Source organism: Eucalyptus grandis, chromosome 2 (genome assembly GCF_016545825.1).
Source record: "Eucalyptus grandis isolate ANBG69807.140 chromosome 2, ASM1654582v1, whole genome shotgun sequence".
NCBI lineage: Eukaryota > Viridiplantae > Streptophyta > Magnoliopsida > Myrtales > Myrtaceae > Eucalyptus > Eucalyptus grandis.
The window spans coordinates 37,000,699-37,016,920 of record NC_052613.1 but is presented as its reverse complement, the minus strand read 5'-3'; the positions used below and the strand labels follow the sequence as shown (position 1 = coordinate 37,016,920).

Here is a 16,222-nt window from a genome sequence, read left to right as displayed (position 1 = left end):
TCACGAGTTGAAAAAGGATGTGGATGTTAAATAAAAAGAGCTTCGGGCCGAGACTCGAGTGCGACCGGCGTCAGCCTCGGCTGAATGCATTGGGAGTTGAACCGAGCTGGGCTGGATCTCGTTTTTCTGCCCCACTTTTTCGAGAGTCGATGAAAAAGAGCTCGACCCAAGATGCACTATTTTTCGTTTTTGTTAAATCCCAGTTCGTCATTTCGAGTACATTGGATTACGAGAAGCGAGTTAAGCCTTGCGTAGATTTTTTTTTTTTTTTTTTTTTTTTTGACGAGAAGCCTGGATTACACAAATAATTTTACAGTAAGAAGTGGGTGGGTAATCAGATGCATTGATTTAAATTGTTTTATTCACAACTTACCTTAATCCCTGACTCATTCGCCACCTATATTTATGACATGGGCATTTAGAAAATGGGGCAAACCATTTACAATGACCAAATACGAGTCCAGAAAGCGAGATTGCTTCAGCATCCAATTTGCGCAGGCTTTAAGCCCGAGTCCCGTCTACGAACGATCAGCCACTTTATCGAGTCCCACAACTCAAGTACACTATTGATGGCATTGATTTGTACGACTTGATTCAAAGCCCCGGTTTCAATGGTCACAAGTTTGAAGCCGACGCAAGTCGCACATCCGCACAATTCTAGGTCATCACAACCCGGGCTCCCCGGAAAGCCTAAGTCACAGAACCAGCCATTCAATGAATGGCATTCATACCCATTGGCAGCGGCCGGAACCGGTGGCCAGCTACTCCAACATCACCCGGCCGTCCATAAAATGTCGCCATCAGCTTAGAAAATCCCGGAGAGGATGATTGGACGGGGTTATGATTGAGACATATAATGCTCCAGATGCTCGATGCATTGAAAATTAAACAGCTCTTGCATTCTCCGGTCAAAACCCATTTGATCAACCCGAAAAGTAGGCCAAGTGTTTAAAAAGACTGATCAATGATACAAGCTTTTAGCTAATTGCGGAATCAATATTAAATATGACGAATGTACATCAAGACAGACGTCACATGGCACTCAAAAGTACTGTATGGGGCTATCCTGACCAGAAAGTGCTATGATTTCCCCTGTACCTTGGAAAATCCAGAGACATTATCAACACTCCAATCTCTTTGCTAAAGAGTCTGCACCTTTTAGCAGGAACTAGACTGCACTATCGCATTGGGTTCAAAGAGATACAACAACAGGATGATAAGCAGAAGCTGGAATTGTCGAAACAAAGGCGCACAAAAGAGAACTCCATTGACTTGGGAAAAGATGGATTACAAGGCAACTTGGCAAAAGATGCATTGCAAGGTTTTGATCGAGAGGCAATTGACATTCGGACCAATCCAAACATTTGTAACAGACAAACCAAGAAAGGAAGCATAACTACCAGACTTATCTATAGTCCTATAAGCAAGTTCATGTTACGCACTCTATGGACTCGTACTCCAGCTTGGTCCCTCCTGTAAAAAATTTCTGAAAATCCACGAGCTTAAACTAGTAACAAGTATGCTATGCATTGAATATGGGTTGTCGTAAAATCAACAAAAACTGGGGAAAGAATCTGATGCGATCGATTAAGCTGCTTGGGTAAGAAGATGTTGCTAAACGAACTAAGATTCTAGTTAAGAGATGAATTGTTCCTCTAAACCATTGATTTTTCCATAAATCACTCAACACATACAGAAAATAGTTCAGCATCCTGTAGCAGTAACTTCATGGCTCCAAGTCCATGATAAATGATATTGGGGAACGACCTAATATGCATGAGTAGCAATAATTTATCATTAAACTAGTTTGAACCCACCACAGTATTATTTCTACAAAAGATCAAGGCAACCATAACCTTACTTGGTCAAAGGCTTAATCATGTACTAAAGTCCTCGGACCATCAAGTCAAAGCCCCAGGACAGATGTCCAAGGAATAAAATTATGAAACTATGTGATAAGAAGAAGGACAAGGTCAAAACTTTCCTTAAACAAGCAGTTACCATCAAAATTTCATGGCTTGCAAAACCAGCAAAAGAGACATCAGAAGGAATAGTCTGTGAGACAATATTTGTCAAAATCTATAAAATCCACAAAGAGGGGAGGATAGGCGAGCCACTATGAAGAAACAGAAAAATAAGGATGAAGAAATTGCTACGGTGGAACACACATTCTATGCAGCTCCACTTAAGAAAATGGCTATCTGAGAGCTCAGAGACACCTCAAGTTATAATGCAGTCCCAGTTAACACTGCCTCTTGAGAAAGAACGTCCCATTCTATCAGTTTTTGACGCAATTCATGGGCTTCTTTTTCCATCCCTGCAGCAGCCACACCATCTATTATGGCAGAATAGGTGGTCTCATCTGGCTTGCATTGACTTGATATCATCTTTTCCAGTACTTGTATTGCAGAACTGACTTTCTCATTTCTACATAGCCCATGGATCAGGAATCTGTACGCAATGTTACCAACTCTGTGATTTCTCCTATTCATCTCACCCAACACATCCATAGCTTCCTCGAATAAATTTATTCGGCAATACCCCCAAAGCAAAGCTCGATGTGTGACGTCATCAGGATTAATCCCAGCTTCAATCATCTCATTGTATAATAACTTCGCTTTACCCATCTCGCCCAATTTAGCTGAACCATCAATGACGACATTATAACTGATCAAACCTGGAGAACAGCTAGTACCACTCAAAAAGTGAATTAGTTGAATGGCCTCATCCATCATGCCCTCTTTAGAAAGAGCACCTAGAAGGGTGTTATATGTTATTATATCAGGGCAACACCTTTTCTGAACCATCTGTTCAAAGAAGTCGATTGCACGGCCTAGATATCCAGATTTACACAGACCATTGATCAAAATATTGTAAGTAACAACTGTTGGAAGACGTGAACTTTGACTCATTATTGTAAGGACTTCATCTACTTCATTCCACATGCCACGGGTGCAAAGAGAATGAAGGAGACTGTTATAAGTTATGGTACTAGGTTCCATGTCATGAGATAAAAGATTATGCATGACTAGAGCCGTATCTTCATAATTCCCCCGCTTGCAACTAAAATTTACAAGCGAGTTATATGTAACCATATCAGGATGACAACCATTCATAGCCAAATCTTCCAAAACTTCAATAGCTCGCACAACTCCACGGTGCCTGCATACTAACTCAATAAGAATGCTGTTGGTGACCAGATAAGGTGGGCATCCCTTCTTCAATTGGTCCTTCCAAAAACCAATAGCCTGATCAAAATGACCATGGTCAAACATGCAGCGGATGATAGTGTTGTAACTTATGACATCCGGAGGACAGCCACTCAAGCTCATGTCTTGTAAGAGGTCCACGGCAGATCTGAAGTGCCCTTCCTTACAAAGACTACCAATCATCATGTTACATGTGATCACATCAGGAACCCCACCAGATAAGACCATGACTCTAAGGACTTTGCCAGCTTTCTCTATTCTATTGATTCTAATGAGACCTCTGATTAAGCTTAAGCAGGAAGGGAAGTGGGGAATTTGATTTTGGCGCCCCATGACATCTATCAAATGTGCTGCGGTCATCAGTCTCCTGCTACTGCAGAGATTTTGAAGAATCTCATTATTGGTTTCCTCATCATTTCTGGCAAATGACCCATCTGAAAGCCGCCGTGACGAACTGGAAGTTTTCCTCAAATTCGTCTTAACACTGCTTTCTCTCGGAGCAATCATTTCGTAACCCTCTGAACTCCACTCATCTTGGTCAATGTCATCTTCCTCATAAATGCGAAAGCTTCTTTGTAAGACTTCACACTGAAAAGAGTTCACATTTCTTCGAACACTGAGATAACCAATTGGCAGACGGCAACTATAATTGCACTTAGTTGAGGTACTTGTATGAAAAGCATATCCGGTTAAGCAGTCGATACCACAAGGCCCAAAACTTTGGCTGGCTTGTTTAGAATGCTGATGCAGAAGATGCGGAAGGGACACATTGGCCATGGAACTCTGTGGGGCAACCGTGAAACCCATATCTTCCAAAAACCCGCAGGAACTTCGGGACTCCCAGTGATTCAGAGGGTCATAGCGCTGATGGGCATCAGAGTGCAAAAGCAACGGAGAAAAAGATCGGAAATGACTGCCCTATATTACCCCGGAGATGATAATTCATCCAGGATTCGGAAGGAAATGGAATCACCGACACCAAGTCCTGCAAAAGAACAATGACAGGCCCAGAATCATAAATACAGCATCGAATAACAATAAACCTGTTACATCTCTCCACGCATAACTACCATAAAAGCTGCTTTAATCAAGGTACAAACAATGAACCAAGCCACTTAATCAGGAGAATACAATTCATGCCAGAAAAGACACTGAACCCTCTTAATTCCGATACAGAACAACCAAATCCCCCTCATTTAAGTAGCAAGTATCACAAGAACACGACAAAAAGGAGCACAGCCAGCATCAGCCGATTCAGGAAAAAGCAGCCATGACCGAGAACACCTGATCGAAAACCACTCTCATTTTCCAACCGCCAGCCGACCTAATCATCGAAACTCAAATCACCCGAAGCTTCTCAAATTCCACCGAATGGCAACGAAACAATAGACACACGGGCGGGGCAGAGAGATAAAACGTTCAGATATTTACCAGAATCGACAGAATCGACCGAAAATAACTGCCACAAAAGCCGCTTCAATCAAGGTACAACTAACGAACCAAACCACATAATCAGGAGAATAGAGTTCATGCCAGAAAAGACACAGAACTCTCCAAATTCCGATAAGAACAACCGAATCTCCATCATTTAAGTAGCACATATCACAACACTCGATCGAAAATCACTCTCATTCCAACCGCCAACCGACCGTCAATCATCAAAACTCAAATTACCCAAGCTTCTCAAATTCCACCGAACGGCAACGAAACGGTAGACGCGCGCGGGGCAGAGAGATGGAACGTTCAAATACTTACCAGAAGCAACGGAATCAATTGCCGCCGCCGCCGCCGCCGCCGCCGCCGCCGATTCGGTGTGGAGCAGCCGTTGCGCTCTGCGTTACCGCCGGCGGGGGCAGAGAGAGGGGTAGGAGGGAGACAGCCTGGGGTGGTGATGATTACGAAGGAAGACGCTGATCACTAGGGTTCTCGCTTGCTCGCTTTGCAAATGCAAACTCCGGTTTATGCTTCGTCTACTTTTTTTTTTTGGGCCTTCTGGAAATATGGATTACATGACACGTGCCAAACCTTAATTTTCGGAAAAAGGTGGAAAAAAAAACGTTATGAATTATAAAATTTTCTTAGTACCATACCTTATCGTGTCGCGGACCGACGCTTCAGATCCTGATCCGTGCGAGCCACGCTTGATTATGAAGAGCTGGATTGGTGGAAAGTACTAAAGGAAATGGACCACTGTAATTGTGACCGTATATCTCTCATTAATCTAATGGTAGAAGTTTAATATCTACCTACTACTTATCTATTAAATGCAAGAAGTCTCTAGAAGATAAATGTATAATGTCCCCTTAACTAGTCACAATACCATGCCTAAAGAGCCTAAACACCATCTCATTAGTTTGCCATATATTTTGCTCTTGAATTAGCTAATTGAGCATTTCACATCTATTTTGTCTGCATATTACTCTACATGCGACAAGACACATTTTATTTCAAGCCGGATCTTCGATTGTTATTTAAATCAGGTTGCATGGCAATTCGGACGTGAAGTGAAGAACAAGAATCATAAGCAATTACTAAACACGAGTAAATGCAGGAAGTGGAACATTAAATTGTAAATCTAAAAGAAAGAGTTGATTGTGTTGATGATCGAGAGCTCTTTACAATGATTCAACATGGCTTGTATAGCCTATTGGACAAAATAACAGCCTCTAAGCGATTAATGTTAAAATTAAAAATTACAACCGCCTTTTCGAGATTTTCAACTCTGTGACTAGATTTCATGTCTACGCATTCATCTTATCTATAAATGTACAACTTTTGGTTGTCCATGGGCTCAACTTCAGGGCGCTACTAATATGACTACTAAGGCTCCACGATCGTTTTCCCCAAATGCATGTCCAACCATTTAAAACTTCTCAATTGGCATCTTTATCATCTTCACTTTTACTTTCAACACAACTAATTTTATTTTAAGTACTATTCATTGACCGACAGTCATCATATAGTGATAAAAAAACTTCGTCATTGATATTCATAATTATGAACAAGTTCTTCTGCCATTAATATCTTGTCGATAATACAATTGCTTGCCACAATTGAGCTTTTATATTAACGTCATGTCAATTGTTCATATTTGTGTTCGTCAAGAGGCTTTTTTTATTGTTGATAACTTGTCGTTTGCTACAATCGTTCGATACCGAGTTTTGTATCGGAATCATATTAATAATAAATAAATAAATAAAATTTCATCATTTTTTGGTGTTAACAGTGTCTTAAATGTTATTTAAATATTTCTTGATTGATTGAAAGTGCCGATGATAAATGTTATTTGACATCACTTCTGTTGGATAACTTTTGTCATGTCTAAATAATATGTACTTTGTCTATTTCATTGTCAGATGATACCTTTTGCTCATATGCTATGTAGTTCAGACAAGCTATTTAGAATTAATAAAATTAAACACATTTATTTCTTGATAACATTTCAAGCACCAAAAAAAAAAAAACTTATCTATTTTTTTATCCGAAGTAATACAATTACTGGTGACACACACTAATTATTCAACGACGAAAAAAATATTCCAAGGCACTAATTACTCTCATTAGGAGAGGGATCGTTCTCGATGTTAACAACGAAGAAGTAAATAGCAGACATGTGTAGTGATTCGATGCCGATTTTTCTATCCAATAATATAAAATTAAAGATAGAATGTCACTTATAATTAGGATAATAACACAAATGATCAAATAATTCTTGAATTTTGGCCTAATATAATGTAGTAGCTCAATTTTAATTTGTTCAAATTAGTCCATGAAGTGCAGTTTTTTTTTTTTTGTTCAAACTACAAATCAAACATTGGTTAATAACGTAGATTATTATATCTCGAGTTAATTTTTTTATTTTTAAATGATGAGTTAACATATCTATCTTTTGTACATCTAATTGTGAAAAGATAAAAAAAATTAGGACGTTAACATGTCAATGCATTTTAGATGAATATCTTATTTGTGTAATCCATGTGTCACTTTTTTTTTGTCCACCATCAAACATAATGGATTTGAAGCCTCATCAATATATTTTGTTAATTTGAATTAATGAAATGACAACATTGAATATTTTTTATATAGTCTAGTGACTAGATTGAACATCTATTATGGTTCATATATCACATTGAACAAATTGAATGTCCAGGGGTGACATTGCACATGGGACAAAGTTTAGGGCCGTCAAATGGGTAGGTATGGATTAGATTTGAGTCGAGTTAATTGAATGTTATTGTTGAAAGAAAGAGTATTCTACGTATTGTATTGACTTAATTAATCAAGGATTACAATATATATGAGTAACCTCTCAACATAAGATTAACTATTGACTATTTTACCCTTATTATTATTTCCTAATACTCCCTCTCAGGTTGGGATTTAGATGGATTTATGAAAAACACAGAATCTAGATCGCAAGACAGACAAAGACCAAATTGTGCAATCGGTCTTCAATCCCGTCATCAGGAAAGAAGGCTGAACACATACCAATCTTGTTGGATGGGCTTCTAGTGATTGACGCTGGGGCAGTAGTTCTGTTTAGATCTGCAGGACAGGCACCGATGGGAGGTAGTGGGTGACAATGATGATGCCGGTGAGGGGTGGCTACGATGAGGGACAGATCTGAGTTCAAACCTTAAAAAACCAATGGATAGATCTGGATTTGGGGACGATGACTGAACGACGATGTGGGCATTCTTTCTGCTCTGCTCTCTAGAAAAGAAGCACGTTGCGGCGGTGGCGGCGACGAAGGATTTGGATCTAGCGACGGCCTCCGCCGCCGGGCTATGGTGGTGGTGGGATTGAAGTTTTTTTTTTTAACCTTGCTCTGATACCATGCTGAAAGTGAGAGTATTCTACGTGTTGTATTGACCGAATCAATCAAAGATTACAATATGAATAATCCTCTCAACATAAGATTAACTATTGACCATTTGACCCTTATTATTATTTCCTAACGGTTATCATTTTTTATATTTTATTTATTGCGCCCTCAATTAGCCACTTATTAAATGCCAATACTCATTCGAATGGCTGGAATCATCCTGTCTTTACTGAAAAAAGGGCACATGCCTATGCGTGCGCAAAAAAGAAGAAGACACAAGTAAAATCTAAATTTAAAAGATAATAACCACGATAAATTTATAATACAAAGAGATTGGAAAGTGAGAAACAAATTGAACGTCAATGAGCTACGAATATATTAAGTTGTTAGGTTTGTAACTCTGAACATCTTGCTCAAAATTTTAATCATCCCATTCAATTAATTGCAATGTTATATGTTACATTAAATATAGGCATAATGTAACATAAGTTGAAAAATATCAAGTCTAAGCCAAATGAAAGGGTTAGTGGCCGAGGGCTCTCGAATGACAAAACCACAACAAGAAATCGATATTGAAGAAAAACGATGGAGCCGAACCCTAGCATATGAATGAATCAAGACAAACACCAAATCAATTCTCAATTCGAAAGTCCACCCTTCTTTCATCAGCTCATTGTATCAGCAAAGGAACTAAAATTTATCCCACAACACAATTAGTGGATCTAAGTGCAATTCCAGTAGATTCAACTTGTGGATTCGACAAAAACACATCGGATTTAATTTAGTTCCACGCAAGAGATTCTTGGTCAAATCTAGCAATACTCAGAATCGGATTTGCGTCGTGAGAACACTGAACCTAGATTTAAACCAAGACAGAAATATATCAAGTGCATAGCTCCTAGATTCATTCTCAATGCAGGACAACAAAATTTGAGGAATGCCTATACAGCAAAAACGATCGCCATGCATCCCATGTACAATAAGGAAACCGATGCAATTGAACTATTAGTGAGCTAATTTCAATACAGCAAGGTCTCGGTCAAGAACACATTAGGTAATTCAACATTGTAGTACTGCAAATTTCACTACGCAATGCTAACATGATCTAGCTTAGAAATATCACCAAACATGTAGCAGGCGCTCGACTGATGAACAAAATGAAACAGTAATGGAGAGAGATTCACAGCCAATGTAAAATACTTAGACCATTCATGTTTCTCGCGATAGCTTTAGATACGATCAATTTCCATAGCGACGGAAGTAAAGAGTTCTCGGTGTCTATCTCACTAAAACAGAGCATGAAGAAAAATCCCTTGAAAGTGTAGGTGCTGACCACGCCATCGTTGGAGACAATGAGGATGGTGATCGGAGCCAGGGAATGAGAAACGAACAAGCTCCAAGCACTTCGAAGATGCTGGCTGGAAAACGGGGGCGAACAGAGCACTTCCGGCGGCCGCGAAGCTGGTGGTGTTCGGCGGTGGCCGAGGCTGCTCTCGTGGATCTGATGGACTGATTCGAATTGGGCCAGGTGCTTGATGGGCTTGACTTGTGGTCTGGGCTACTCTTGCGATCAGACCGGGCTGGGCTGGAAGAAGGTGATCAAACCGGGCTGGAGTGATGGGGCTTTTGTGGACCTGGTGCTTCATTTTTCTATTGGTCATTTTATTTTTTTATCATAATTTATTATTACCATCATTATTACCATCATTATTTTACTGTTTTACATAAAATAAATGTTTAACTTGTCAGCGATAGTTCAGATGTCAACACTGTTGTGATGCAAATGGGTCTTCCCCAAAATATTACAAATAACCAACTAAGATGGTAGTTGTAGAAAGCATACATAGATTTAGTCTATTGGTAATGTTGATACCCATAATAATTAAAGTGTAGAACCTATATAAAAATCTATATTTATTAGTAACATTCAATATAAGATCCAGAGATTCTTGAAATGTGATGAACTTGATCTAGTAGATTTAATTTATGCAACAGCCATTTGTGTAATTGTGCATATATGTTTGGTGTGTTTTTCTATGTAATTGTATTGGTTGAATATTAGTGGTCTTGGGACTAAAATGATGTCAAACACCAAATTGCACTCGTATGGCCATTCTCGTTATCATCACTATTTTCTCTCTTTTAGTATTTTATTGGGCAAGTATTGAAGAAAGCAGCGGCGGTCGAAACTTACAAGATTTCTTGGATCTTGATACATACGATCACCTCACAATCACGCCTTTCTTTCTTCTTTCCATGATAGTAATTGAATAGTTTAACTCTAACTTTTATTTTTTGGTGACCCATGATAGTAATTGGGGGACACGTTGGGAGGACCCACCACCCCCGGCGGGTTAACTCTAACTTTTATAACTCTTATAATTAACATTGCTTGAGTCAGCTCTTAGTTGGGTGGAAAACTTAGTCATGCTACATACATGAACAATAAAATACATTGTGGCACACTGAATCTTAGCAAAAAGAATTTTGGTAGATCTATGATTTGGGGTGAACTAGACAACATTTACCTAATCCAATGAAGTAAGGAGTGATCAATGTGATGTGAAAGCTTGAAAAGGTGGAGCTCTTGGTGGGATAGGTAATGTCACTGCAGACATAAGTTGACAATGATGAGGATACTAGCATAATAAGTGGAAAAGTTTGCGATACTCCAAATCTCACATGAAATAACAAATCTTAAGACAAGAGTGGAAACCCACTCCAAAAAACCACAACCTAATACTTTTTCAGGAAGTTAGACCCGCGTTGAGTGTTCTAAGTCATTACATGTGTTAATTCAAATTAAATAAATTTGTTTCACCAAGCAAAATACGATAAGAGGGTACCTATAGATAGTCCTACTCTAGCACATTTGAAAGTTAATTCTAGACTCGATCACAAGAGGCGATTAAAAATTGTAATGCAGCAAATTTCCCTTCGTTGAGCTTCCCCAGTGCACGTGCGCGAGTTCCTTTCCAACATTCAGAGCGATAGAGAGAGAAAGATAGCGGGGAAGAGTGGGGCTAGTTCCGATGAGGTGGACCGGGCTCAATTCAAATCTTTATGAGTTTCACCGAATTGGGCTTACTCAGTTTTATTAGAAGTTGATGGGCCTGGTGTGGCCTAGGCTGCTCTTGTGGATCTAATGGGCTGAGGCGAATTGGGTCAGGTGCTTAATGAGCTTCGCTAGTGGTCTGGGCTACTCACCATCATTATTTTATTTTATTTTTACAAAAAAACATATGTGGTCGGACCGGGCTGGAGTGATGAGCTTTGATGGTCCTGGTGCTTCATATTTTTATTCGCTTTTAAAAAAAAAAAAAAATTTTAAATAATTTCTTTTTATCATAATTTATCACCATCATTATTTTATTTTATTTTTACAAAAAAACGTATGTTTGACTTTTTAGCGGCAATTTAGGTGTCAACGCTGCCGGGACGCAAATGGGCCTTTCCCAGAATATTACAAATAACCTAATGAGATGGACTATTTTCACAAATCCAAATTCGATGAGAATGACAAGTATCAAACTACGAGAAATTTAGAACTCTCTTTTGTAAATTGAAAGTTATAGAAAATATACATAGATTTAGTCTTCCAATAATGTGATAGACATAATTAATTAAAGTGAAAGAAGCTATATGAAAATTATTAGTAAGATCTAGCATAGGAATTAGAGATTCTTGAAATGCGATTACCTTGATCTAGTAAATTTAATTTATGCAATAATCACTCGTGCAGTTTTGGCTATATGTTAAGCGTACTTTTCATGTAGTTGCACTAGTTTAACACTTGCGGGCTTGGGCCTAAAAGTATGTTAAATACCAAATTGCACTTGCATTACCGTTTCGTCATCATCATCGTCATTATTCTTACTCTCTTTCAGCATTTTGCTAGGCAAGAATTGAAGGAAACAGCAACAGTCAAAACTTACGAATTGATTAATAAGCACCCTAAAGGTAATTCCTTCAAAAAATAAGTCGTGGTTGCAGTGTCACTTTTGAAAAAGAAAAGGAAAAAGGAGACAATTATTGTCCTCTAAGGACTTGCAGGGGACGGTGGACTTTATTATATAGACTTTTGTTACTTCGTGTCTGAATAAAAGAACAAGGATTGACATGTAAGACATGAAAAGACAAAGAGGGTCCTAATTTCACAAAAGTTCATCCAATCCAACGTCTCATGTCCACATGAAATGCGCCACGTTTCTAGTTGCAAATGATTCACGACATTAGTGTTACTTTAGGGAAAAAGCAAAAGGAGGAGACATTATTGTCCACTAAGGACATTTAGTGGACTGTGGAGCTTATTATAGATAAGTAAAAAAATTTAGGGGTGAGAACATGCAGATTAGCAAGTAAAAACTATGCTTCCCTTAACAATTGACTCCATGCTTAAAAATAAAGAGGATAGATAAAAAGCAAAATTATATAAAATCGAATATTGACATTTTCTTTATGTAACAAACTTTATCGAGATGCAAATGAACCTTTCTCTAGATATTTCGAATAACCAAATGAGATGGTAGCATTTTTACTGACTCAAATTCGATGAAATTGACAAGTGTCAAAGGATTACAAAGTCAAAATTTTCTTCCATAAGATAAGATACCATATTGAATGAACTCCCTATGGATCTGCGAAGTGCATCATCTAAAAAAGACTTGGTTTTAGTACAATTGGAGAAAATATATGAATCTTTGGATAATTTGGTAGGTAGAACAAATTGTCGTGTAGAAGCTATATGAAAATTTATATTTCAATAAGATCCATGAGGATCTAGAAGTTCTTGAAATGTGATTACTTTGGTTTAGTAGTTTAACTTATGCAATGCTTACTCATGCAATTGTGCCCATGCCTCAAGGCTAAAAGGATGTAAAACACCAAATTGTACTTCTGTTGTTGTTGTCGTCATCATCGTCATTCTTACTCTCTTTCAGCATTTTGCTGGGCAAGTATTGAAGGAAGCAGCAGCAATCAAGACTTAAAAGAACTCCTGGATCTTGATACGTATGGTCACCTCAAGACCGAATCTCTTTTTCTGTTTTTCTTCCAATGATAGTTATAAATAATTTAACTCAAGCCTTCGTGGATCTTGCAAGTAACGTTACTTGAGTTGGCTTTCAGTTGGACCGTAGGTTAAGTCATGTGATGGACATGAAGAATTAATACATTGTGTCACATTGAGTCTTAGCAAGATTATTTTGGGTAGATCTATGATCCAGGAATGGACTGGACAGCCAATCCAAGAAAGTGGCGAATGATTGCCATGATGTGTAAGCGTGAAAAAGTGTTACTCTCGGCAATTTGTTACATTTCAAATCTCACATAAAATAGAAAAGAATTAAAGATGTAAGTTGAAATCCACCCCAAAAATACCACCTAAAAATATTTTCTAGGGAGCTTGACCCGCATTGAACGCTCCAGGTAATTTTATGTTTTCATTCAAATTGAACAAATTTGTATCGCCTTGTAATATTTGACAAAGCATAATTATGATAAGAAAGTCATATAGTTCATGCTACTCTAGCACATTAGAAAGTTAGTTCTAAACCCAATTGACCTGCATGCTTCATAACCTTGAGGTCATTGAGCAGTTCAATACCTATTTAATGCTAATGGTCTGAGCAAGGAATGATAGGAGATGGCATTTTAATTAGAAATGCAAAATCATAGTCCCAAAGTTAAGAACAAAAAAAACGTCGCGTCAAAATAAAACGAAGTTAAGAACATGAAAAATGTCGCGCCAAAATGAAACTAGAATTTCTCAATTGCATCCTTTGGGCTCCTATAAAAGTAGCTCGCGTCATTGTTTGCTAATGAGTAGCGAATGCCTCAACTTAGTTTGCAATTATCATATGTTCCACTTCCAGGGTATGCTGTTTCTAGTGTGCTTTTTTGTCCTAGTAGAGTGGGCACTTCAACTACAGTATGCAAGGCTGTGTATATGTTTGTCAATTAGATCCGGAGACAATTAATCACGATTTTTTGATAGTTATGAAAATCTTCATAATATTTCTGTAATTCACTTGTGAGATTTATTTATTGTTTCACTAGAAGTTGTTTAGACTAAATACTATGTGGATTATGAATTGAGGGTTGGGAAAACTTGGGAGTGCTTAAGTGAATTGAGGAGCTTGGTTATAACATTCGTTGTATTACTTGACTAATAGTAGGCTTTCTCCCCTTGGACTAGATCATATCGACCAAGCCACATATATTCAGCATCTAATTGACTTTTTATTTTCTGGTTTATTGTTGCTATTCCTTCTTTCTTTTGCAACAAAACTCAAGATAAATGTAATGACATGTCTATTTTTAGTTTGACTTATATGTATTTTCTTGCATTGGCTTTTTTTTTTTTTTTTTTTGGTCTATCTAGTATTAACATTTAATTATTTTCACCAAAAAAAACATATTTAAATATTTTGTAAATGATCTATTCTACAATAAGGAAACAAATTCTAAGAAACAAAATGTATGTGTTGAGGTGCAAATTTCAATCGATCTTGTGCAATGGTAAGGCTCAAATTCTAGTTGTTTCGAAACCGAGGGCAATTATTAGGTCCATCTTTATATATATACACACGTGCACTTTACTTAATTATGTAATATCCATTTGAAAAAAAGGGTAATCCTACATGTTTTGGGGAAAAATCAGTACAATAAAACTTTTATTAATTGATTTGTAAGCTTCCTTTAAAAGGCAGTCATAATTGTTTTGATTGAAAAAAATCGTGGTATCCTCCAACTATTTTGTGCCTTATGTTTTTTTTATAATGCTGAATTAGTAATGAAATATCGTTAATTTTGATAAAAAAAAACGTATAGAGGTGTCACCTTTCGAAAAATCAAAAGGAAAAGGAGATATCATTGTCCTTGAGGGTGGATCTTATTTCGGAGACTTTTGCTGCTCCTTGTCCGAATAAAGCAAAGGACGGACATCCATTATTGATAGCGGTGTCACTTTTGGAAAAAGCAAAAGTAAAAGGCGGCATCAGAGGCATCATTGTCCTCACTGGAGGGTGGACCTCATTTTGGAGAATTTTGCCACTTCTTGTCTGACGAACGCAAGTTGAAAGGAAGCAGGTGGATTACCGCATGGCGTCTTAAGTGGGTTGCCGGGAGTAGTGGATCCTCCTGCTTACGCATCTCCCCAGGTTTACTCCTCCGGCTGCCGGCCGTGCGGGGGGTTCCTGGGTCACTAAAAAAAAAGAAAAGCAAAGGATAGACATGCAAGTTGTGAAAAGACCAAGGTCGTCCTAATGTTACTTTGGAAGAAAAAGCAAAAGAAGCAGTAGACATTATTGTCCTAGGACCTGTAGTGGACTTCAGACATTCAAAACAACAAATTGACAAAAGAGAGGCGTAAAGACCAATATGATCTTGAATTTGCAAACGCTCATCCAAAAAATTCAGGATAAGAATGATGTCGTTGTCATGACTATTGTACCATGTCCACTTTGGTTTCAAACAAGAAATTACCCATCGAATCTTAAGAATGTTTATTGTGTGAATTTTAATGTAGTCTTAAATTTATCAATTTTGCTAATATTATTCTAAATCTTTGTGTGAGTTTTCAATCTAATCATCCTAGCTAATTTTCGCCTAAAATTGCTATTATAATGGTCCAGTTATTATTGGCCATCTTATATGGCACATGTAGCGATATGACCTAGACAAATTTTGAGTATATTTCATAGATACTATCTAATCACAAACTCAATTTAATTCGATGTATGGCCACTCAATTTTTCACCCTAATCATACGCATGATGTATCTTTGAGAGCAAATCTAGGTAGCAACAACAATAATGAGGAGAAATAATAAATATTTTTCTATCAAAGTAACAAATATTTATTTTTAACCATTACTTAAAAATGATTTTTCATTAGTGTTTTTGAACACTAGTTGAGCAATCAACTACGAAATCTTGGTAAGATTTATGTAATTTCTTTGTGAGATTTAATGGTTGTTTCGCATGAAATTTCGCACACTAAATACCATGTGAATTACCAAGCATTTTGTCATAACCTTGATGTACCGCTTGATTAATAATGAAATCTTAAACTACTCTCCCCGTGGAATAGGTCATACTGACTGAATCAAACATATTCTCTATCCAATTTACTTTTTTGTTTTCTGGCTTATTATTGTTCAACCATTTGTTTTTGCAACAAAAATCAA

The 16,222-nt window shown here is 37.6% G+C and overlaps 1 protein-coding gene across 1 annotated transcript; it reads right to left on the bottom strand.

The window, feature by feature from the left end:
- Nucleotides 1-1,956: 1,956 nt before the first annotated feature.
- Nucleotides 1,957-5,180, bottom strand: LOC104432543 (pentatricopeptide repeat-containing protein At1g08610). The gene is made up of 2 exons (XM_010044999.3): nucleotides 4,965-5,180; nucleotides 1,957-4,194 (listed from the first exon to the last, which is right to left on the bottom strand). Exon 2 carries the CDS (start codon nucleotides 4,014-4,016, stop codon nucleotides 2,226-2,228), a length of 1,791 nt encoding a protein of 596 aa, XP_010043301.2. The 5' UTR covers nucleotides 4,017-4,194; nucleotides 4,965-5,180; the 3' UTR covers nucleotides 1,957-2,225.
- Nucleotides 5,181-16,222: the final 11,042 nt, after the last annotated feature.

Coding starts and splice junctions, on each gene's coding strand:
- LOC104432543 (XM_010044999.3), bottom strand. CDS start 4,016: ATGGGTTTCACGGTTGCCCCACAGAGTTCCATGGCCAATGTGTCCCTT.